Genomic DNA, 23,930 nt, shown 5'->3' with positions numbered 1-23,930 from the left:
CTAGATCTACAAGTCTACGATATTTAACAAGGCTGTTCTACTCCTGAATTCAAAATAAGTTTAGAAAAAAAGAAAAAAGAAACCCTGTTGCTAGGAGTGGTGGCCCTGTGGTCCCAACTAAAGGGGAGCTGGACCAGGAGGATCACTAGAGCCCAGGAGTTTAGGGCCAGCCTGGCAACATAGTGAGACCCTCTCAAAACCAAGCAATCAACCCTGTTAAGATTACTTTATATATTTACACACACACACACACACACACACACACACACACACATATTAGCTGTCAATGGACCTTTATTTTATTTGTTTTTTTGTTTATTTATGTGCAGTGCTGAGAATCAAACCCAGTGCCTCACATATACTAGGCAAGCATTTTACCACTGAGCCACACCCAGCCCGAGATTTCTTTTTCAAACCCATACTAGAATGGTTTATTATTTCCTAAAACACTGGTAAAACTTGATAGACACTACTTCACACCCAATATGACAAAGTTTTAAAAGCATTTTAACATCAGAAATAGTTGCCTGATAGTATCTGGAGTTCAGGCAAAAATATTTCATTTTTAGTATTTCATTTAGCCAATATACTAACTTTATGGTACTATTTAAAACTTTAAAATTTAAAAAATTGTTCAAGATTATTTTAAAGGATTTAATATTTTCCTAGAACACTTATCTCTTTTAATTTAAAAGCAACATGATATGACTTTCTTCATTCAAGAAACAAATCTCAAAACTCTTATGTGGTGGTTATTTTCTGTCTGATGTACCACCACCACTACATTTCTCTAAAATAAATAAACAACTCCAAAAAAACAAATGAACAAAAACAAACTTATGAACAAGAAGTTATGCTTCTGAATACTGGTGATTTTGAATTGATTTTTTCATCCTTAATTACTTTCATCTAAGAAAAACTAAATTTATCTCCCAGCAATAAAGAAAGTAATCATCAGCCTATATTTGCAGAAAAGACATAATAAATGACTTGAGCTTTAGGGGTCTGTTCAGGAACTTTCTACCCTATCAGCTCAGGTCAAATTTTAAATTATTTTGGCCAAATGCTAACCTAAAACTTAGGTGGAAAAAAAAAAAGAAATGTTATTTTTTAACTTTCTTATAATAAACAAAATAATGCAAAAGTAACAAATTAACACCACTGATTTGTAATTTACATGTTTTAAATATGCTAACCTGAATGTATTTACATAATATCTTAAAAATGACTAAGCAACCCTAGGCAAAATACAGCTGCTTACACAAAGTAAGCATTGATGAATGCTGAAAGATGAAAATGACAATATCTCTTACTACGAAACAAAAGCAAAACCTTTCACATGTTTTTGCCCTAACACGACCACTGTTCTAAAAATATGCTTATGCAGCACTTTCTCAAAAATGGGTCAGTTACAGAAACAATCGATTCACATTCTAAAGATGAACAAAATTAATTTTGACGCTACCAGAACAGAAAGATCTCAGACTTGTTCACAGAGATCAAGGTCTATGGCCTCCAAAGAGAACACTGGAAAACTGAGGTAATAGTTTCTTTATGTTCAATATAATTTTTAAGAAAAGGGAACAGAGGAAAGATGGAAGGGAGTCCTGTTCTGAAGTCAAAGAGAAAAGCTCTGGACCTTCCAGGTAGAGTTCCAGTTCCAGAGCCTTCTCCACTCCCAGCCTCCCGCACTCTCTTGTTCATCAGCCGTGGACACCTGTGCCAACGTGTGGCTACACACAGGATTTCTAAACCCGATGGAACGCTGCTGGCCTCCCATGACCACTGCATCATACAGTGCACTCTCCATGGCTTGCTGACAACCAACCCTTAAAAGTGCTAGCAACCCAGCCGACTGCCACCCTTAAGCTTGATGGAACAAAACAAATCTCCCAAAATAGAAAACAGAACTTTCTCAAGAGAAAGTGGTTCTAAATATTTAAAATTATATTTTAAGTTCCATTACTTCTTTTATTCAACAACAGGTCAAAATAATCAGTTTTTAAACAAGGATATATCTACTAACCTTCCAGACAATGGAAAAATGGAATCAACATATTCCTAAATTAATATCTATGCCCAGGGCACAACCTCTGAGCACTGAATACTGTTCAAAGATAATAATGCAAATGGGGCCTCAGTCCCTTCTGGACTCATCTCCTGGGCCTTCACAACTCCCCAGCTTATTTCTCCTTAGATCTGATAGCAAGATAGGATTCCTCCTGTCCAGCATAAACCCTCCAAACTGGACACCATTGCATTTTTTGTAGTCAATCCATTGACAGATACTACATATTGCTTTCTTCAAAATATTCTTTATATGCCTGGAATCAGATTAATTTACTTATACTTTCTTCTAAGAAAGCAAGCCTTGTCAACACTCAGGCACTGGAGTTAAAACCACTGTACTTTGGGGCCCCACCTACCCTGCCTTACCTATCAACTCTCTGGGCTGAGTTGTCCTGCTGGATCCATTGCACGGAATGTTCTGGTAGGGGGCCGATGAGGTGGTGTTCGCCCAGGACTCTGAGGCTGAGAAGCTGAAAGAAGGTGGGTCACCGTGGTCCTGCAGCTCTTTACACGGCGCCAGGCTGTCTGGGGGAGCACTTACTTCTTCAGAACAAGGCTGGACTGAGCTAGATGAGATTCTTCTTTGGTACAAGGGCCGACCAGGTCCTCTGGGCTCATACTACTCAAAAAAAAAAGGACATTTCATAAGTTGCAACACCTTATTCCACACTCCTTCCCATTTCAGGCCCACAGCAACCTCATTTTATTATTAAGCAGAAAATCTCAAGAATGTTCTCTTCTGTGACTGAAAAAAAAAAAAAAAAAAAGCAGTCTGAAAACTGGACATGGTGTCAGCCAACTGGGGTTCAAAACTCAGCTCTGTCCTGTGAGACAGTCTTGTGACAATACATGCCTGATTTCTGATTTTGTTCCTTTATCTGTAAAACACAGGAGTTGAACAAGTTGTCTCCAGTTCTAAAACTCTGTTCTAGGTATCAGTGGAGTAAGAACACAAAGAAGCAGCACAGCTGTTCAAAACGAAATGGGCGAAGTTGCCACATATCAGCTGAATTGTAGCTTCTTGAGCAGGGCCATCTGCTCTAGACTCTTCTCCGGGGCCTTCACAACTCCCCAGCTATTTCTCCTTAGACCTGGTGGCAACATAAGATTCTTCCTGTCCAGCATAAGCATTTCTGACTGGACTTCACTGCATTTTCTTTTGCTTGTTCGAGTGACAGAGACTATTCATTGCTCAAAATATTCTTTACATGTCTGAAATCAGATTAACTTACATATATCTTCTTCTCTAAATGTCCTGAATTTGCACAACCCCAAATCCCTTACTCTGCAGACAGCTATTTCCCAGCCATTCTGAGGCTTCTTAGTAACCTAAGCACTCTCATTTGTCATTGCCTGCCTCTGGTGACTCTACTCGGTGTCAGTCCTAACAGCACCTTGTGTGCAACAAGGTGAGGCAGCAGCTTCTACCTGGAGCCAGGCCAGCTGTGCGGGACTTCACGCTCTCCTTGCACCAGCAGTGTGACCCTGGGCAACTGACCTAACCTCATAGGGACTTCGTCTGTAAAATTAATTACCCCCAGTACCCTGGGACTGTTGAGAGAATTAAATGAGTTAAGTGTGCATAGCATTTAGATTCATTCCTGGTGCATAAGCAGGGTTCCTGTTTTACTGTAATGTAAAGATGACATGATCCATCTTAATTGACAGGATGGGACTGGCTTTTTATAGTTTCTCCCAATAATAATAAATTTGCTCTTCAGCTTGTGGTCAATTTTGATTCTGAGGAATCTTTCTTTCACCAATATTGTAGGTGGAGGTTGGATTAAAGAGAAGAGAGAGAGAGATGATAAGGCACAGTGATAGTAGGATGTTTTTTGGACAGGTAGACACCCTCAGGCCAATTAAACGGGGAAGTGTGGGTGTAAGCAATAACAGTCTAAGGGGAAGACCCAAGAAACCACTAGGATACAAGGCAGGGAAGAGAGTGGGTGTGGTCGGAGTAAAGGGCAGAGAGAGCAGTTCTTTCACTACTGGCCGGATCACTGCATTCGCAGTCTCAGCCACTGGATGAGGAAGGCAAAGTACTACTATCACCTTCCTTTTCTCATACATTTTTTTTGTTCTTCTATGTCTCAGAAAAACATCTAAATCCATCTTTATTTCTTTTTCCTTTTTTAAAAAATCCAACTTTAATTTTACTCTTCCTTAAAGGAAATGTTTTCAATGGTTAAAAAAAAAACAAAAAAAAAACCCCAAAAACAAAAAACAAAACCAGTGTAATTTTGATCCTGGTTTTGTTTTTAGTTTGATTGATCCTGGTTTTGAGACTATTAACCATCCTGATTAATTTAGAGTCAACTATGAATGTAATCAGTACATTTGATATTTCATGATTGAGGTAGAAGAGCCGCCCTGCAATAGCTCCCAGTCTCTTTTATATCAAGCTTTGTAATGAAGACAATTATCTCTTAGAATCACAAAGAAGGGTTTATTTTTATTACTCTGTGGGGAATTTAGCCCATCACAATCTGCAGGGAATCATTCTCAAGTCTTTATATGCAAATATTAAAGTAAAAAACTAATGCGATTCTGATCTCAGAAAGAGCAGGTTATACTAGTCTACTGGTGATATAGTAGACTAATATCAAATACTAAATATTCTCATATGATTTCACCTATTAATTCTATAAGTCCCTTTTCTTTAAGTAACATACATAAACCAGCAGTATAAACAATGGATGGATATATGAACCATTTCCTCATTTCTTAAATGAGGAAAACCAAAACTCAGAAAGAAACAGAGGCTGATATTAGATAATATTCAATTAAATTTTGCAGAAAATGTGTATCATTTATATCTTCCAAATTGAGAACCCCAAATCACTCAGCTGAAATGCACAGCGGGATCTGGGAACGAACTGTATAACATTATCTGTAATGGTTCCAAAGCAGCTATGACAGAGATGAATGCCTAGATGAAATACAAAATTCAATTTCAAATCACATTATGAATATGATTGATCCTTTATGTCAGAAAAAGAGAGCTGAAACTTGAACTTTTAGTGTCTTTTAAATTAGATAAATATAGTGAATATACACTTTTTTTTTTGGTGTGTGTGTGTGTGTGTGTGTGTATGAAGGTCTACTGGTGTTATCTATTTTATACAATACAAAGTAAATGCATGAAAAAGTGACTTGCTATAATGGAGTCTATCCTCAGAGTTAAGGTGAGTTCACAGGTTAGAAAATTTTGATGGCAAATAATAAAATGGTTTATATATCAAATAAATTCCTTTTTAGCAGTTTTGTAGTTGTTTTAGCATCTAGGTCCTGTATTTCTGTATTTTGGTTTCCAATTGCATGCTGCCAATACATAGAAATATGATTGATTTTTGTGTGATCTTGTGAAACTTAAATTAGTTGTAGGATTTTTGTTTGTTTTTTGGAAGATCCTTTGGGGTTTTCTTCTGTTTTGACAAGCATGTCATCTGGGATTAGGGACAATTTTATTTCTTCCTTCCCAATCTCAATTCCTTTACTTCCTTGCCTGACTGCACTGGCAAAGATTTCCAGCAGAATGTTGTAGAAATGTCAAGAGCAGATGCTTTGCCTTCTTTTTTTGTTTGTAACTTTTTTCCCCTTAGGTACTAGGGATTAGATCTAGGGGTGCTGTATCACTGAGCTACATCCCCAGCCCTTTTTATTTTATTCTGAGGCAGGGTCTCCCTAAGTTGCCAAGGCTGGCCTTGAACTTGTGATCTTCCTGCCTCAATCCCCCAAATAGCTGTGGTTATAGGTGTGCACCACTATGCCTGGCACTGCTTGGTAATTTCTCTTTAAAAAATGATATCTTTTCATGTCATGAAAACTCTTTTATAGCACTGAATTTAATGGCTTCCATTTTCTTCATTTACTTAAACACATCTATTTAAATTCCCCAAGATTTGGAGAGGAAATTCCTGACCATATACCACTCTCTGGGCCTAATAACTTATTTCAGTTAAAATCCCCATAACAGTATAATTTTATGTTTAACATGCTATAGTTTAGTGCAGAGATACAGAAAAACCTCAAGGAAAAAAACTTGGATGGAAGGAGGACAGGAATATCGTAAATTTTAATATTTATTTATTTTTTTTAGTTTTTGGCGGACACAACATCTTTGTTTGTATGTGGTGCTGAGGATTGAACCCGGGCCGCACGCATGCCAGGCGAGCATGCTACCGCTTGAGCCACATCCCCAGCCCTATCGTAAATTTTAAAACAATCCAAAATACAAGCCAGATGATGTGCAATAGATAAGCTGTAGTCTGCAACAGCACTATCTATGGGCTTATGTAATACACTCTATTGAAAAGCACTGGATAACTTATAAAAAATGTTTTTTAAAAGCATAATTCTGAGTTAAAGTGGACCCTGGTCCAAGGTTCCACTAAAATAATAACAAATGAAAATAAAAGACACATAATAATCAAGACCCTAAGAACGGCCATCGATAGAGGACACACTTCTGGAACCCAGGGAGGCTGAATCAAAGAACAGCACCTACAAAAGAAGAATGGCGCTACCACTACAACCCAAGAAAAGAATCCATCTGCTCTGCACAATTCCATAAAGGTTCGGGCCTCAGAAACACCAGCCACACTGGAAGATGAAATCCAGGGGTTGACTGGAAGTCTGTTCAGTTGGTCTCACATTACACTCCTCCCCAGAACCACAGTAGAACACAACCAGTCAGGTACAAATAATTCAGACAACAAGTAAGGAGACAGATAAACCAAAATCCAACAGTGAAAGGTTCAGAGAAAGTCAAACACCAAAAAATCCCCAGGGAAAGACTGTCAGGAACAGTCCTGTGACAGACACAAAACTCCCAAGTTGCTTTCCAATAAGGCCTTTTGGTGACAAGGAAATTGAGAGCTACCTACCAGACACTGAAGGGTGTGTCTAGCACAAAAGATGGTCCCAGATATACAGAAAAAAAAAAAAAAAAAAAAGGGAAGCCAGGAAGAAGTAAAAATGATGCTCCAAAAAACTGTTATGTCCAAAATATTATTTTTGTTTTACTAAAAATATAAAACAAACCCTCTAATTGGTATTCACAGAAAAGGCACTGCATTCATAAAACAAAAACAAGAAGAAAAAGGAAAACTCTGACAATAAAAGAACACTTGAAAATTCTTCGAGGGTGCAAATATAAAAATGAAATAAAAGAGTTTATAGATAAAATCATGGAAATTTTTCCCCCCAAAAGTAGGAAAAATTATAAGGATATCAAAATATGATAGGCAAAAAAGAGGAAAGACTTGGAAAATCCAGAAGGTCCAAAATTTTATCAACAGAAGTTTCAGAAAATGAGAAACAGAAGAGATGGTTTAAAAAAAAAAAATATCAAAGAAACATGAAAATTCCACGTAGCTGAAGGGTAGCAGTCGTTCCCTAGAGCAATGCTGTCCAAAGACCTTTCTGCAACAATGGAGATACTCCTCCTCTGGTACTGTTCAACAAGGCAGCGCTTGGCCACTGGCAGGGGGCAACAGAAATGAGCCTAGTGGGTTTGAAGAATTCAATTTTAAATCTTATTTCATTTCCAATCATATCTAATCTACCAGGAATTCCTTCTAGGTTCTACCTACAAAGTAAATCCTACATTTATTTGCTTCTCATCATTTCCACTATTCACCATGATCCAGACCCATGCCATCATTACCTGATGCCTAGGTAACCATGTCATTTTATCATAATTTCTCTTATATTATTTTAAAAATAAATTGCATTATCTTAAGAGAATTTTAAAATCAAATTTAATATCACATCAGATTCATAATATAAAAGAAGCAAATTTTTACCTTAAAATTTCTAAAGCTACAGCACTTTTCTCTTAAAGGAAACATACACTGAAATGAATGCAACTTTGCAGCAAAGTACATAAAAATCAATGTAGTTTTAAATAAGGAAAAAGATCATGTGAAGCATCTCTCAGAGAAGGCACTTATAATTTTCAAATAGTATTTTCCTACCAGGCAATATTATTTTTATTACAAGGTAATAGAAGAGATACTAAAATGAAGGCAATGTTACATCTCAGAGAATTTGTCAGATTCACTGCTATGACATTTTGAACTACCTTCAATCTATCTGGTTCTTGTTCACTCTTCTTAAATATAAAACAATCCAAGTATCAATTATAGAGCAAGATACCTCTTACAATGAGAAACTGCCAGTGTGGGTAGGAAATAAAATAGTTCACAGTGAAAGTTTACCCTTCAACTCCTAACTATATGCTTTTTTTCCTGAAGGATCATAATTACCATAATTAAATAACATTTCCAACTTTGGAAAAAAATATAATACCTGAAAAAATTTTTTGTTTTATTCTTAAAGAATACGGCATAATTAATTGTTTACAGTTAATTTTCTATATTTGAGATCTCAAAATTCATCATCTGAGCAGTCAACATTTAACAGCTAGAACTGGACATATTTCAAAGATTAAGAATGAGGGCTGGATTTGTGGCTCAGTGGTACAGCGCTCGCGTATCACGCATGAGGCACTGGGTTCAATCCTCGGCACCACATTAAAAAAAATGCAATAAAAATATTGTGTGTCCATCTACAACTGAAAAATAAATATTTAAAAAAAGAATTCTTGAATGAACCTTGTTCTCCCTCTCCCCTCAAGAGGGAAAGTTTATACAGTTGAAGATGTCATTCTTTGTTCCCAACAACATTGGCTTTTCCTCAACATCTCCTTCTGTGTAACTGTAATCCTTCCTCAGTTTCCAGGAATAAACCCTGCTTTTCATGTAAAGATGTGAAAAGCAGGATAATGTACCAGAAAGAGAATGGCACTGAAGTCAGGAGTCTCCACTCCAGGGTAATTAATAATTGCCTAATATGTGAAACCTTGGTCATCTTTGTGTCTTCATCTTCATTTAAAAACAAGGAGCTAAAATAAAATGATCTTCAAGGCCCCAACTAGTTCCAAAGTTCCACAATTTAAAATCCAACGAAAATATATTTTAACTGTTTGTTATTAAAATGTCTAAACATAATCTATCATCAACAAATAACTATCAGTTTGGGCTGGGGATTTAGCTCAGTGGTAGAGCATTTGCCTGGCATGCACAGGCCTGGGTTTAACTCCCAGCACTGAAAAAATTTTTTTTTCTAATAAAAATAACTAAGTAAAATGATGTGTTGTATTTACTGAAATTACCCAAGTGCAGCAACTAATCCAAGCCTATTCAAGTGATTTAAATTCAGATTAAATTCATATAGCATGCTAACCAACTAAATTAAAATGTACTTTGAGCAATAAGCTTAAAGGTTTGGATCCTTCCCCTCAAGAGGGAAATTTCTAGCATGTTGAAAGACAAGGGCTCCCAAATGAAATTGTAGAAAAAGATCTCTAGGATGGAAAGAAGAATATTCCTAAGAGATAAGACACTTTTTTGATCTCCAGCAATGCCTCAATCCTGTGAGCCCCCAAGCTGTTCAAATATATGAGCTACACTTTTCTTCCCTTATTTCTTGACCTTTTTCTTTTTTCTTGTTGCTTTTGCCCAGTTCTAAGTTTTTTCACGAAGTGTCTATTTCTTCTACATACATCATCTGCCCATCAGACAGCTCCTTTAATATGAGATGGCAATCCTACTGGTGACTGAGGCTTAGGTTTCATTTAAGAGTCCTCAGGTCTCACATAATATGATTGTTTACAGGCTTGTCCTACTTCATTAGAAGTTCTCAGTTCTGGGTTCCATAGCAACTCCATATATGTTTGCATATTTATACAAATCCTCATGTTGAACTGTGAAATAATTAAGTTATTAAACATATGATCAATATTTCTAATATTTCTTTCTAAAAATCAAGCTGTAATGCTAACATTTCAAAATCCATTTAACATATGAAATCTAAATAAGGAAAGAACATAATTACCAAATTTATGTATAAATTTCTATCTTTAAAGATAATTGCCAGTTAAAGTAAAAATTCCTTATTTGCTTACCATTCTTAGACATATACGTGATGCACAAGGTTAGCAAGCCATTTCACATGTATGTAGATAAATAAATAACCCAGGGAAAGGTCAGCATATTAATTAGGGCTCTGTTTATAATTATGCCATCAAAGATAATCACCAAGGAAGAGATAAACGCTCTAGTAGAAATTCCAAGTCACATTAACTATGGTGCCAGAAACTTTAATTAAAACAAAACAACTCATTTAAATGATTAGCTTTGATAGCTTAAGCAAGCACCGAGGCTTAATTTATTTATTGGTCAATCACTGTCTGTTTTATGTATTCAGTGATTCATTAGATACCACACATTAATGATCTCCCTGAGAAGGCGGCGGTACCTGGCTATACAACACAAGTCACAAGCTATCAATGTCCACTGATAACCAGCCAAGATTATGATCTTCAAACTACATTTGTGTAATACTTTATTCCATAATAGGGAACTTAGGGGAGTGGGATGATCAGACAATAGTAGTGAAATCAAAACATATCAACTAACTTCAAAAAAAAAGTTGTTGGAAGGGAAAAATGAAAACAAATAAATGGTTCAAAAGTATTTTTATTCAAAAGCCAATATCTGAAATAAGAAATACATCACAGAGGCATATACAGTTGTAAGTAAATGCTGATTTACTGAAGGATGATCAAAATGAGTAACTTATTTTTTTGCAGTGCTGGGTGCTGAACCCAGAACTTCACTCATGCTAGGCAAGCACTCTACCACAGAGCCATAGTCCATTTTTCTTCTAAGGCCATTACAACAATACCAACACTGCAATACAAAAATGTACAGCCTCGTAAACCAATTTGACTGATACAGTGACATTTTTTAAAAGGAATTTTCCTGTGGGAGAGCATGGGGGGCAGTGCTGCAAACTGAACTTTGCAAATTCCAGGCAAGCTCTAGGACTGAGCTACACCCCGACCCTCCATGTGTTCCTTTTAATCAAACTATTCCATAGCAAAACGTATCTCTTTTTATTTTTATTTATCTATTTGTTTTTTGTGATGCTAGGAATTGAACCCAGCACTTTGTGCATGCTAGGAACTTCCAGCACTTTTGTTTTTATTTTGAGACAGGGTCTTACTAAATTGCCCAATCTGGCCTCAAACTTGCAATCCCTCCTGCCTCAGCCCAAGTAGCTGGGATGCACACCTTAAATAGCATAAATACCTGTTGATTCTTGTTAAACAAAAAAATTTTTTTTTTTTAATTTGGCAAAACTATGTCCACTTTAAAAAAAATGAAGATTTGTCTCTCAGGATAAAATTACTGAAAAATATAATGGAAAAAAGGTCCCATTCAAAACAACCAACAAAAAACAAAACACAAAAAAATCACCCTAAGAGTATCAGAAAGACTCAAGACTTCAATAAAGATGATAAGGAATTTATAAAGAGAAACTTCCAAAAAGTGAAGAAGGGGCTGGGGTTATGGCTCAGCCCCCCTATACGGGGGCCCCTGGGTTTGATCCTCAGCACCACATAAAAATAAATAAATAAAATAAAGATATTGTATCAAATTACAACTAAAAAATAAATATTTTTTTAAAAAGTGAAGAAGTAGGAGGGGAAGGAGAGGGAGAAAGAAAAAACACTGACGATTGTACCATTTCCAAAATATGAAATTTAAAATATTTGTAAGGACAAAATCTCCATGAATTTAAACTATACATTTAATGTAATTCCAGTAAAACCTAAGAAGGGCTTATAGGTGGGAAAAGAAAGGGAAGACTTCACAAAGATATTCTGAACTTTTTTTCTAGTGAAAAACTATAGAAAGACTTTTCTCCCCAGCTACTCTCCCATATAAAAACTGGAAGGAAAAACCACCAGCAAGGCAGATTTCATACTATCCCCTGGTTTGTAGTGTCGGTTAGAACACTAAGAAGTCTCAAAATCAGAGTGTAATTCTGATACTGAAACACACGGATAGATGAAGAATAACAAAGCAGAAACTGAGCTCAGTACCGAATGTGTTGAATAGCACATTCAGCTTACTCCAAGGTTATCATGCAAAGTCAAAGAGCTTGTACATAAAAATTACCTTTGAAAAATCCTTAATCATGGCAAAATTACTAGAAATTGAGCCCTTAGACTCCGAAGCTAAACACTGACTTCTACTGCTTCCCTCTGCATTCTGCCTTTTCTTTCACTGCACCATAAACAGCAATTAGTTGAACTGCAAGTATGACAGTGCTATTATAAAGAATTTAGTGCTTGATAAGAAAGATATTTCTATTTAGTGATAATGCTGTAACTTAACAAAGGTATGAGAACAACTGGCTAAATATTGAAAAATAAATAAAACTGTAACCCCAAACTTATTCTAGCACTTGAAATCAAAATGGAGCATTTTGTTAATACACTGCCAATCTAGAAAGCTCTGGAGTGTGCCCCAGACTTGCCCAAGTAGCCAAGGATGTGCCCTTCCCTGCATTTAGGGCAAGGAAGGAAACCCCTGAAGTTAACCCTTAATCATTTAAATAAGAACACTCTAAAAACTGATAGGAACATGGCAAAAAAAAAAAAAAGTTATAGAATAGAACAAGGATGCCCTTCAGGGTGCCCTGACTTAATAGATGTGATGGGGTGGTTTCTTTCTTTTTAAATATCTATTTTTCAGTTATAGGTGGACACAATATCTTTATATTTATGTGGTGCTGAGGATCGAACCCTGTGCCTTATGCATGCTAAGCGAGAGTTCTATCTCTGAGCCGCAACCCCAGCCCTGAGGGGTGATTTAAAAAAAATTGTTTAAAATTTCTCCAAGTACTTCTCGTCCATTAATCAATCACATGTTTGCATCCATGAATGCTGGAAAGGCTAAATGTTATGGTAGCTATCTTTTCATAGTGAATTTAATAATTTCTCTAACTTCTACATTTTGCTTGCTGACTACGTATTTCATTTGTCAAAAGAAAATCAAAATTACTATAAAAAGAAAAAATAGTGAAACAAAATATGAAGAAAATCATCTCCATTCAAGTTAACCATTAAGCTAACCTCTAGGTACCTTCATCCGATATGTGATTAATCTACTAAAGTTTCTGGCAATAAGAATCCATAGTTGGGAGGAAAGTAAGACAGTTTTCTGTATTGCTAATGTTAAAGAAATTATTTTAAAGGGTTGGAAAAACAGTGAGAACATAAGCCATTCATTCTGTGAGATGATTCATGCAAAATCATTTAAATACATACAAGTTATCCTAATATACTGAAAATGTCAAAATCTGCAATGTGGTAAAAAATATTTTCCTCATCAAATAATTTTTTCAGTGATCATGTTAGTCATCATTTGTGAATCTCATGCATCAAAATAAAGGTAACCAAATGTTTTTCCAGAGTAAAAGAACTGGCTGACAACTGAAGGTACTTATTTATACATTCACAGCTACATGAAAATATCAAATATTGAGAGCACCAAGGTACAAAGAACTTAAATTCTAAAAATAATGAATTTTTAAAAATCAATAATTAAAATAGATCATTCATTATAAAGTAAAAAGTACAAAATTTTATAAAAACTTTGGCACGTAGTTCCCCCCATATGTTATAGCTCACTAAGCAGGTTAAGTCAAGACATCGAAGGTGTCAGCAAAGATGGCAGAGTAAGGAACTCCATAGTCTATGCCTCCATAAATGCAACAAAAACACTGGCAAAGCCATCAAACAATCTTTTGGGAAACTAAAAGCTTGCAGTGACTAATGGAACAGTTAATCAAGATAAAAAAGGGAATTTCATAAGAATAGCAAGTTTTGTGGTAATTTAATTTACTCTAGTACTGTCCCATTTTCCATCTCAATGGTAGGCTTGAAAATAAGAGCCTGCGCCAGTTCCAGAGGGAGTAGAATGGGCCTCATTCTATAGACTTGTAACATGGCTCTCTGGAAGGGTAGATCAAAAGATCTGCCTCATCTCATCCAACTCTGAACTCAATCAGTGCTGAAGGGGCCATATGGAACACCATGATAGTGGGGAACTGTTTTAGTTGCTGCTGAATGAGACAATGGAATTGGATTTAAAAAAAGAAAAAAGCTTAGAATAAAGAATGGGAATGAGATGTTTAGGGAATAAGAACTTTGAAGAGCTCTGACATGCTCCTGGGAACCTAGAAGAGACTACACAGATGCTGGGCATATGCTCATGAAAGGCCTTGAAAGAGTTGTTAATTCTCACCTCAGGCTAATGTTGAAGTTCCTGGAAACAAGAGGTGAAGGTTATGGCAGAGGTGTAAGCTGACTAGCTGAGTGTTGAAGGTGTGCTCAAACACACACACACACACACACACCCTATTCAAAACCTGAAAGATGTTTTTGGTTCCAGGCATGTAAAAACAAACAAACAAACAAAACAAAACTGTAACAAGCCCTGGGGAAGGAGAATTTAACTTTCAGAGTCACCTTCTGTACTATTCAAAACATCCGGTTATCAACAGAAAGCTATGAGGCATGCAAAGAAAAAAGAAAGTAAGGCAACAAGGGAAAAAATGCACAAAAGCATGAATGAAACCATATGTTGACCTTGAAGAAACCTTGACATTAGACTTACTACATGAACACTCTCCATTAGCTATTTTAAATATGTTCAAAGAACTAAAAGAAACCAGATGTATGAAACTAGAGGGTCGAGGATGTAGCTCAGTGGCAGAACACTTGCCTAACAGAAACAAGGACCTGGGTTGGACTCCTGGAATCATCAAAAAACAAAAACAAAAACAATTAAAGAAAACTATGAGAATGTCTTCTCACTAAAGACAGAATACCATTAAAGAGATAGGAATTACAATAAGCAATCAAACAGAAATTGTGGAATTGAAAAAGTACAATTAAATGAAAAATTTACCAGAGGGCTTTAATAGCAGATTTAAACAGGAAGAAAAAAGAATCAGCAAACTTAAAGATAGGAATTGACTCGTCTGAGAAATAGAAAAAGCAGAGAAAAAAATGAATAGAGCTGAGACTGGTGTGACACCATCAAGCAAACCAACATTCAATAATGAGAGACCCAGAAGCAGAGAAATTATTAGAAAGAATATTTGATGAAATAATAGTTGAAACATACCCAAATTAATAAGACATTAATACATCTAATTACATCTAAGAAGCTCAGTGAACTCCAAGTAGAACAAATATAAGGATTCACAGTGACACATCATAAACTGTTGAAAGCTGGAGATAAAGAGATCATCTTGAAGGCAACAAGAAGAAGCTACTTACGTACAAGGAATCACCAAGTAATCAGTAAAATGAACAGCTGATTACTCATAAAAAACCAGTAAGACCAGAAGGCAGTGGGATGACCTACTCAAAGTGCTAAATAAACTGTCAGTCAAGAATTCTATATCTAGCAAAACTATCTTTCAAATATGGACGTGAAGCTAGAACATTCTCAGATAAACAAAAATTCGGAGAGTTTGTTACTAACAGACCTGGCCATGAAGAAATGCTAGACAGTTATAATGCCTCAGAAGGATGAACTGACAGTACTCAAATCCACTCAAAAATATTTAAAAGACAATGGAAAAGGTAACTACATAGGAAAATATAAAAGACAATATATTTTAGTTTGTAATGCCTCTTTTTCCCCCCTGTATAATTTAAAATACTAATGCATAAACAGTAATTACAAATCTACATTGATGGGGACCACGTATAAATAAGTAATTTACGACAATAGTAACATATAGAGGAAGGGAATGAGGTATGCATGAGTAAAGTTTTTGTTTACTATTAAAATTAAGTTGGGGGCAGAGGGCTTAGTCTAGAGTAGAGTGCATGCTTAGTGTGTACAAGACCTGGGGTTCAATTATCGGCATGCATGCGGGCGGGCATGTACACACACACAAGTTGGTATTAACTGGAACTAGTTTGATACAAATAAAAATATTTACCTCAAGACAACTACTAATATTATAAAAATACATACTACAGGAAAAAAGAAGAGTGTTTCAATGGTTCAACAGAATATACTTAACACTAAAGAGAGTTTTGAAGGAAACGCAGAACAAAAAGATGTTAAGACATAGAAAACAGAAGTCAGGCATCCTTTTTATCAGTAATTACATTAAATGTAAATGATCGTATTCTAAAATTTAAAGACAGAAATTGGCAGAATGGAGAAAAAATACACAATTCAGCCAAATGCTATTTATAAGACATTCCCTTTAGATTCAAGCACATAAATAGGTTGAAAGTGAAAGGATGGGAAAAAATATTCTACCCAAATAATAACAAAAAGAGAGCTGGGGTGGCTATACTAGTATCAGAAAAGAGTATACTTGAAGACAAAAACTGCTGAAAGAAAAAGAATATCATAAAATCATAAAGTCAGTTCATCAAGAATATAATAACAACTATAACTACATAGGCCCCTAAATACATGAAGAATAAGTAGAATTAAGGGGAAAATTACAGATCAATAACAATACTTGGAAGTTTTAATACTGTCCTCCTAGATCAAAAGGAAATAAAAATTATGAACACACTATAGACCAAATAGACCTCATGTATGAACATGCCATCCAACAAGAGCAAAATGTGCATTCTAAAATATCCCTGAAACATTCTCCAAGATAGAGGACCATGTGGTAGGCAAAAAAAGACCCAGTAAATTTTATAAAACTGAAATTATATTAAGAGACTTTTCAGTCACATATAATAAATTAAATTTTTTAAAAATAACTTAAAAAAGAATTTTTTATTATATTAAATTGTATTAAGTATGAAAAAAAAAAAGACTTCTCAAACCACAATAAAATAAAACTAGAAATCAACAGCTGAAGGAAATTTGGAATCTCACTTAAGATATACTTGCTTTTCTATAATTTTGTCAAATATATACCATTAAACATCCTGCAGAGGTTGTAGACAGGGCAATTATAGATGAGAACAATAAAGTAAGTTATCAGAAGTGACTCTTAAAAGAGTTCAGGAACATCGCAGATATGTAATCAATATAAACACTTAAATAAACAATCAAAAATGAGATTAAGAAAATTACATTTATAATATAAAAAAGAATAAAACACTTAGGGATAAATATAATAAAAGAGGTCAAAGATTTATATTTAGAAAATGCCAAAGGAAATTTTTAAAAGATCTAAACAAATGGGAGAATATCCCATGTGCAGGTCCTAGAAAACTTAACATTGTTAAGAGGGCAATACCTAAAACTCATATAAACAAGGAACCCAGAGTAAGTAAAACAAACTTATAATTATAAAACTTACACAACAATGTTATGGTATAAAAGACAGTGCAAAAGCTAAGGTATAAAATACTGGCTCAGGGCTGGGGTTGTGGCTCAGTGGTAGAGCACTTGCCTGGCATGTGTGTGACACTGGGTTCAATCCTCAGCACCACATAAAAATAAACAAAATAAAGGCATTGTGTCCATCTACAACTAAAATAAATAAATAAATGAAAGGCTGGTACTGACAATAGATCAATTTCATATAGAACTAAATGCCCAGAATATGCTCAATTTCTATGATTCATTGATTTTTGACAATGTTGCCAAGATAACTCAATGGAAAAAAGGGGAGTCTTTTTAACAAATGATGCTGAAGAAACCAGATGACCACATGCAAAAGAATAAATTTAACACGTGCATTACACAACACTCAAAAATGAACTCAAATAAAGCAAAGAATTAAGTATATAAGATCTAAAACTATAAAACTCTTAGAAGGAAATATAGAAATAATCTTTATGATATTGGACTAGACAACAATTTCCTAGATATGATACCAAAAGCACAAATAACCACAGAAAATATCAATTTATCTAAGTCCAAATTAAAAATCTGGTGTGCATCAGAGGACACTGTAAAAAGTGAAAAGACAAAACTACAGAGCAGGATAAATAACTGCAAATCTTATGTAAGGATTTAGGATCTAATATCCAGAATATATGAAAAAACTATTACAACTCAATAACAAAAAGAAAACCAATACTAAAATGGTTGAAGGATGTAAACACACATTTCTCCCAAGAAAATATACAAATGACCAATAAGTACACAAAAAGAGGCTCTACATCCTCAGTCATTATGGAACTATGAATCAAAACTGTAATAAGAAACCACTTTACGCCCACCATTACAGGATGACTGTAATAATAATTTTTAAAAAGTACATGCATCGGGCACAGGAGCACATGCCTGTAATCCCAGTGGCTTGGGAGGCTGAAGCAGGAGGATCGCAAGTTCAAAGCAAGCCTCAGCAACTTAGTGAACTCTAAGAAACTTAGTGAGACCCTGTTTCGAAATAAAAAATAAAAAGGGATGGAGATATGGCTCAGTAGTTAAGTGCCCCTGGGTTCAATCCCCAGTGTCAAAAAGGTTAAGTATATGGAGAAATGAGAATCCTCATACATGCTAGTGGGAATATAAAATGGTATAGGGAACTGTGAAAAAGTGAAGAAGTTTAGCAGTTCCTCAAAAAAATCGAACATAAAGTTATCATATAACCCAGGAATTCTACTCCTAGATGTATACTCAAGCAGTTCCTCATAGAGACACTTCTAGATAGATACACACTCAAGACAACTGAAAATATGCTTTCACACAAAAACAGGATTTAGGATCTAATATCCAGAATATATGAAAATAGTGGTCATAGTGGCATTAGTCATAATAGCCAAAAAATGGAAACAACCCAAATGTCTATTGATGAACAAACTGTGGCAAAGCCATAGAATGGAAAATTATTCATCCACTAAAAGGAATGAAATAGTGATACATACTATAGTGTGAGTACATTCTGAAAACCAGACACAAAATGCTACATATTATATGATCCCATTGATACGAAATGTCTCCACGGAGACAAAGTAGATTAGTGGTTGTAGGGAATGGGGAGGAAAGATTGGAATGTGCTGCTTAATGGGTGTAGGGTTTCTTTCAGGGGCAATGAAATTATAAAACATATTTATCAAATATTTGAAATGGTTTTAGAAATCAGTTAAGAACTGCCAAAATGAAGCTTATATTTTTCATCTATCAAAATAGGAAATGTTTGTCCTGTTTTCAGTAGATATCTGTGACTGATAATAATTACAACCAGCTTTACACATTCTTTAATCATTGCAATTACAAACTTACTGGGAAGAGCTAGACAAAATTTTCATAGTCTACACTATGTAGTACCATTTTGCAAGTTTTATAACCTAAAATTACTAATTTTTCTTATTGATAAAGGTCCATAAAAATACTATTTTGGAATGTCTAGGTATTTTAAGATAATAATTCAGTTTACCCCAGCTGCTTAGTTTATGTTAAACATCTGCAAATTCCTACATTTGGAGATCGGTCTCATTTGGGCATCCACAGTCTCAGTCTAATCCAAACACTAGGACATGTGACAGGAAAAAGAGAACTGGTACTTGGAACAGGAGAATCACTATAAACAATTTTCCCAAGTTAAAAAGGACAAAACAACTTGAATACTAGAGTGCTCAGATGTCAAATGTTCCAAAAGAGCAATAAAAGATTCTCAAGGGGCTTCATGTTTCAATAATAGCAATCACTCTACAGAATCTGAAATATCACAAGAGAGTAGAAATTAAAATAATTTTCAAGCAAGAATTATCTTAAAAAGACTACTTTTTTAAAAAAAAATTTAGTTGTAGATGGACACAATATCTTTATTTTATTTATTTATTTTTATGTGGTGCTCAGAATGGAACCCAGTGCCTCATGCATGCGAGGCAAGCACTCTACAACTGAGCCACAACCCCAACTCGTTAAAAGACTATTAAATTCAACAAGATCTAGCCATTCCTATTATCATGTCAATGTATGCTGATATTGTTCGCAATCAAGTAATCCCAAAATGAAAAAAGTAAAAGAAGAAGAAAGACATTTACCTCTTCTAAGCTCGGGAGCGAAGAAGAAGATACTGTTCGAGATGACAATGGGTGAAATGGCTCTTGACCGACAGCATGTTGATGATTCTGTATTTGTACAAAAGGGTTCTGCGGTGGCCTATGAGGCAATGGAGGTAGGCCGTAGGGAAAGCCTGGCCCTATTAAGTGATTCTGTTGCAAATTAGCAAAAGTCCATGCTCCATCAGGTGCCAGGTATTTCAAAGGAGGAGGGGCAAGGTGTTCAGATGGCAATGAAAAGGGTGAGCTGAATATCTGGGGAGGAAGGCGCTGTGGAAATGCTGGGTTGTTGGCTACTTCAATGTCTCTGCTGTTGTCATTAAAGTTAGAAAAGTGGCTACTGTGGTCTGTACTGGATGGGGGAGACGGGACTGCTGGTGGACTTCTAGCCTGAACTTGTCTATATTGCAAAAGTCTTGATTGAGGTGGTGGCATTTCAGCTAGTTCTCGAGTTTCACTTTGATCACGATGAGACAGCTCTCTGATTAAGTCTTGAAACCTACATAAAGATGATGAAACATAAGTAGAAAACAAAGGACAGGTTCCATTAAGAAGAGCTTAGTCAACTACATGGATCATTTCTACAAATCAAATCATAATACTTCATTAGAACCAGCATTAAGTAATCTTGAATGTAAGCATTAACACTCAGTAGACAGTGCATTGAAGACACTTTCCCTTTGTATTAAAAGCATCTGTTTCTTGCCTCCACTTGATAACTGGAAGTTATAAAAGATGGTGGATGTCACTCAGAAGGGATTAGCAAATACTCTATAGCATTCACATGATGCTGGCCATAAAGCAAATTTAGTGCGTGGACTACTCCTAGTACCTGTGGTTAAAAGAAGGCTGAAGTCTGTGCTAACAGAAAGAAAAATTATGATGAATTTATAATTTGTATAACTTTTAACCACAAGTTCATTTCTGTCCTTATTCATTCTTCCTATGTGTTATTGCCAAAAACAAAAAAAACAACAACAAAAATCCACAGAGACATCCACAACAATGGTACTTTTTTTCTTGCAGAAGAGACCCAAAGGACCAAATTAATCTACAACCTAAAATAGGCCATCCACGCCCACATCTGTACAAGAGTTACTTCTAAATGAATTCTCCATATTTTAGAATCAATCAAGGGAATTTTATAGCATGTGCCAAGAAGGCCAGCATTCGATGTCTTGAGACAATATTCCAACATAAAGCTGAAAAGACTACCATCACAAAAGAGAACAGAGGGACCTGCCAAGTACCTGGAGAATGTAGTTTCTGCTTCATCTTCGGCACTGCTGGTTAGCTTCCAGTCTGCCCTCACTGGCGGCTGATGGAGTCCGATGGGTGGCTGTGGAAGGTGCTGGAGGTGAGGATGGTGGTGGTGTGGGTATGCAATGCCACCCTGACTCAGGTAAGCGTGGTGTTCATTCCACTGTTGTAGCCGTGCCTGCTGCTGCCTTAATGTTTCCAGAGCTACACTCCCATGTATGCGATCTGCAGAAACATTTGTGAAAACACTGGGTTGTTGTGCATTTGAGGTTTCAAGCTAATTTTATCAAGAATTTTTACAATGAGGTTTTTTCCACAAAGGCAAAGAAATAAATACAATTTGATTTTGGTAGAAAATAAATGCTTTCTAAGTTTGCCAGAAACTAGTTATGATGATTCCCCCCCCCCCCCCGCACTTGCATAATGATGTAAATTGACATCAATTGATATTTAGTATTACATACAGCACTTGGAACTGGATTCTGATTATCCCACTAAGTGGCTGATTTTTGCTGGCATTATATAAATAAATCAATTCTGACCTAGATTATCATTGATTTGTACATGTCATCTTAAATACCCTCTTTAACTCACTTCTAGTAGCAATACGGAAACTTACCTAAAGCCTCTCCTATATGTAATCCCGGGGGGTTCTCATCAATGAAGTTATTTAGATGTGAAGGAAGGACGGGGCCGGGCTGTGCAATGGCTCTCAGAGGACTGTGGCCTTCCTGCAGCATGGGAGGGGGCTGCTGCTCAGAAATCACAGCCTCTGCAGGGGGAGACTGTGGTCGATGAGAAACTGCGTTATTAAAAAAAGCACTGTTGGGTGTTGGCTGATATGCAGGAGAAAGCTGAGGAGGTGGCTGCTGGGCCTGCGGAGTCAACTGACTTTGCTGCTGGACCACCTGATTTGGTTGGGGTGGAATTTGATTTGGTTGTTCAGGCAAATTATTCTGCTGTTGATTTAACAAGGTGTGCTGCTGCGGAATTGGAAATGGTGGTCTTGGTAGCTGGGGAAGGGGATGAAAATGTCGATTAGGGATTGCATACTGTGCATGTGGAGCAGGAAGAGGAAGATTTATGTGTCTTGGGTTGAGATTATCTTTGCGAGGAAATTTGGTATTGGGATAAACAACACCAGGACGTGATTCAGGACTTCTGTTCTGTGGATTTGATTCCAAATCAACCTAGGAAAAAATAAGAAGTCTTTTAACTGCAGAAAATCCAAATTCAGTGGCTCTCCTTTTCCCAACCCTAATGCATCTAATGGATATGATTTATTCTCAGCAGTGAAAGCAGAAGTGCTGGGTGCTGAATCAATCACTTTCTGACAATCTAATAAGAAATACTTTTTAAATTAAAAAAGCAACACAGGGAAAAAAGCATATTAAATTTGAGTCGTAAAAAAAAGATACTGCCATTTTATTAGCATATCCACTTTAATTTCTTCAAGAACATTATCTTTAATTTCACACTTTCTTTCTTAGAAAGATAATCATTTATTTTCTCCTGATATAAATCAATAAAATGTGTTCTTTCCTTCTGATTTTATTGTTTACATATATATAATCTACTTCCTCAAACACATCAATATTAATTAAAAACTTTATCCCAACTTAAACAACTTTGAAAAGAACAATCAGGTACTATATCACTGTCACATAACTGGTTTGGTTGACAAGTTTTGCCACTGAATAGTATTGACATTCTTTCCATTAACAAACATTTGTTTAGGGCCTACCAAATGCATTTTGCCTAGTGCTGGAGATTAAAAGAGCAACTATAAAACTTAGCCTATCTCCTCAAGAGCTTAGAGCAGGGACCTTGCAAACTATGGCCCCAACCATACCATTTCCTCTCCACTGGATTTTCGTAAATAAATATTGTGTTGTTGGATCACAGCATCTTGTTCATTTACATATTGTCTTTAGCTGCTTTTACACTACTGTGATAGAGCTAAGCAGTTGCAAAATAAACTATATGGCCCACAAAGTCTATCTAACTTACTATCTAACCTAACCCCTGGTTTATAGTCCAGTAGAGGATTAGCAATAGGTAGATACATAATTAGAGATATTAAAGGAGGACATGATATGAGACCCTAGGGTCCAAGAAAGAAAATAAAGAGGCAATGAGATTTGAGTTGAATGTACAAAGAGCCGGAATATTCCAGGAAGGGAAGGACATTCTAGCTAAAGGCAACAGCTTCTGCAAAGGCTGAGTAAGTGAAAAAAGCATAGCAGATTCGGGGGCATGAGAAGTCTACGTACACAGAGCTAAAACTTCACTTGTTTATATGTTAGCTTCCCCTCTTGGCATCAGAAGCAACCACAAGAGTCCAATTACACAAGAGCCCGAATGACTCAATACCTGAGTATAAATACTGCTTTCAATCCCATTAAGCTATGGTATACTAAGGGAGAGAATGATAGGTTCCCTTTAAAATGCAAGTATGATCATAAGTGGTGACAACATGAAAAACAAAATTTAAAGTGGAAAGATGAAATTTTTCCTTTCCAGCTCTGTTAAACCACTCAACAGACTGCTTTGGCAAAACAATGTTTTTATAAGTTTTGATGATGAATAATCACTGAGGATTACAGAGCACTTGCTTCAACAAAGGCTCTGACAGCACCTGACAAGATCTTGTGGCTGGTTTTGACTACATCTGCTTCTGCTGTACGATCCACTTGATATCTCTCTGTACCCCCCCCCCCCCCCC

General features: G+C 36.0%; 1 protein-coding gene across 2 annotated transcripts in view; it reads right to left on the bottom strand.

Annotated features, from left to right (window-relative positions):
• Positions 1–23,930, bottom strand: part of Helz (helicase with zinc finger) — a 167,804-nt gene that overhangs the window by 8,788 nt on the left and 135,086 nt on the right. For both annotated transcript variants that reach the window (XM_015504838.2, XM_015504839.2), the window contains exons 28-31: positions 21,825–22,395; positions 21,196–21,430; positions 19,928–20,444; positions 2,437–2,689 (exon numbers count right to left, since the gene is read on the bottom strand). In XM_015504838.2, the coding sequence (XP_015360324.1) occupies positions 2,437–2,689; positions 19,928–20,444; positions 21,196–21,430; positions 21,825–22,395 (1,576 nt within the window). The remainder of the gene's footprint in view (positions 1–2,436; positions 2,690–19,927; positions 20,445–21,195; positions 21,431–21,824; positions 22,396–23,930) is intronic.

This window comes from Marmota marmota, unplaced genomic scaffold (genome assembly GCF_001458135.2).
Source record: "Marmota marmota marmota unplaced genomic scaffold, marMar, whole genome shotgun sequence".
Taxonomy (NCBI): Eukaryota; Metazoa; Chordata; class Mammalia; order Rodentia; family Sciuridae; genus Marmota; species Marmota marmota.
The sequence above is the reverse complement of the archived record's forward strand: the minus strand, read 5'-3'. Positions and strand labels throughout refer to the sequence as shown.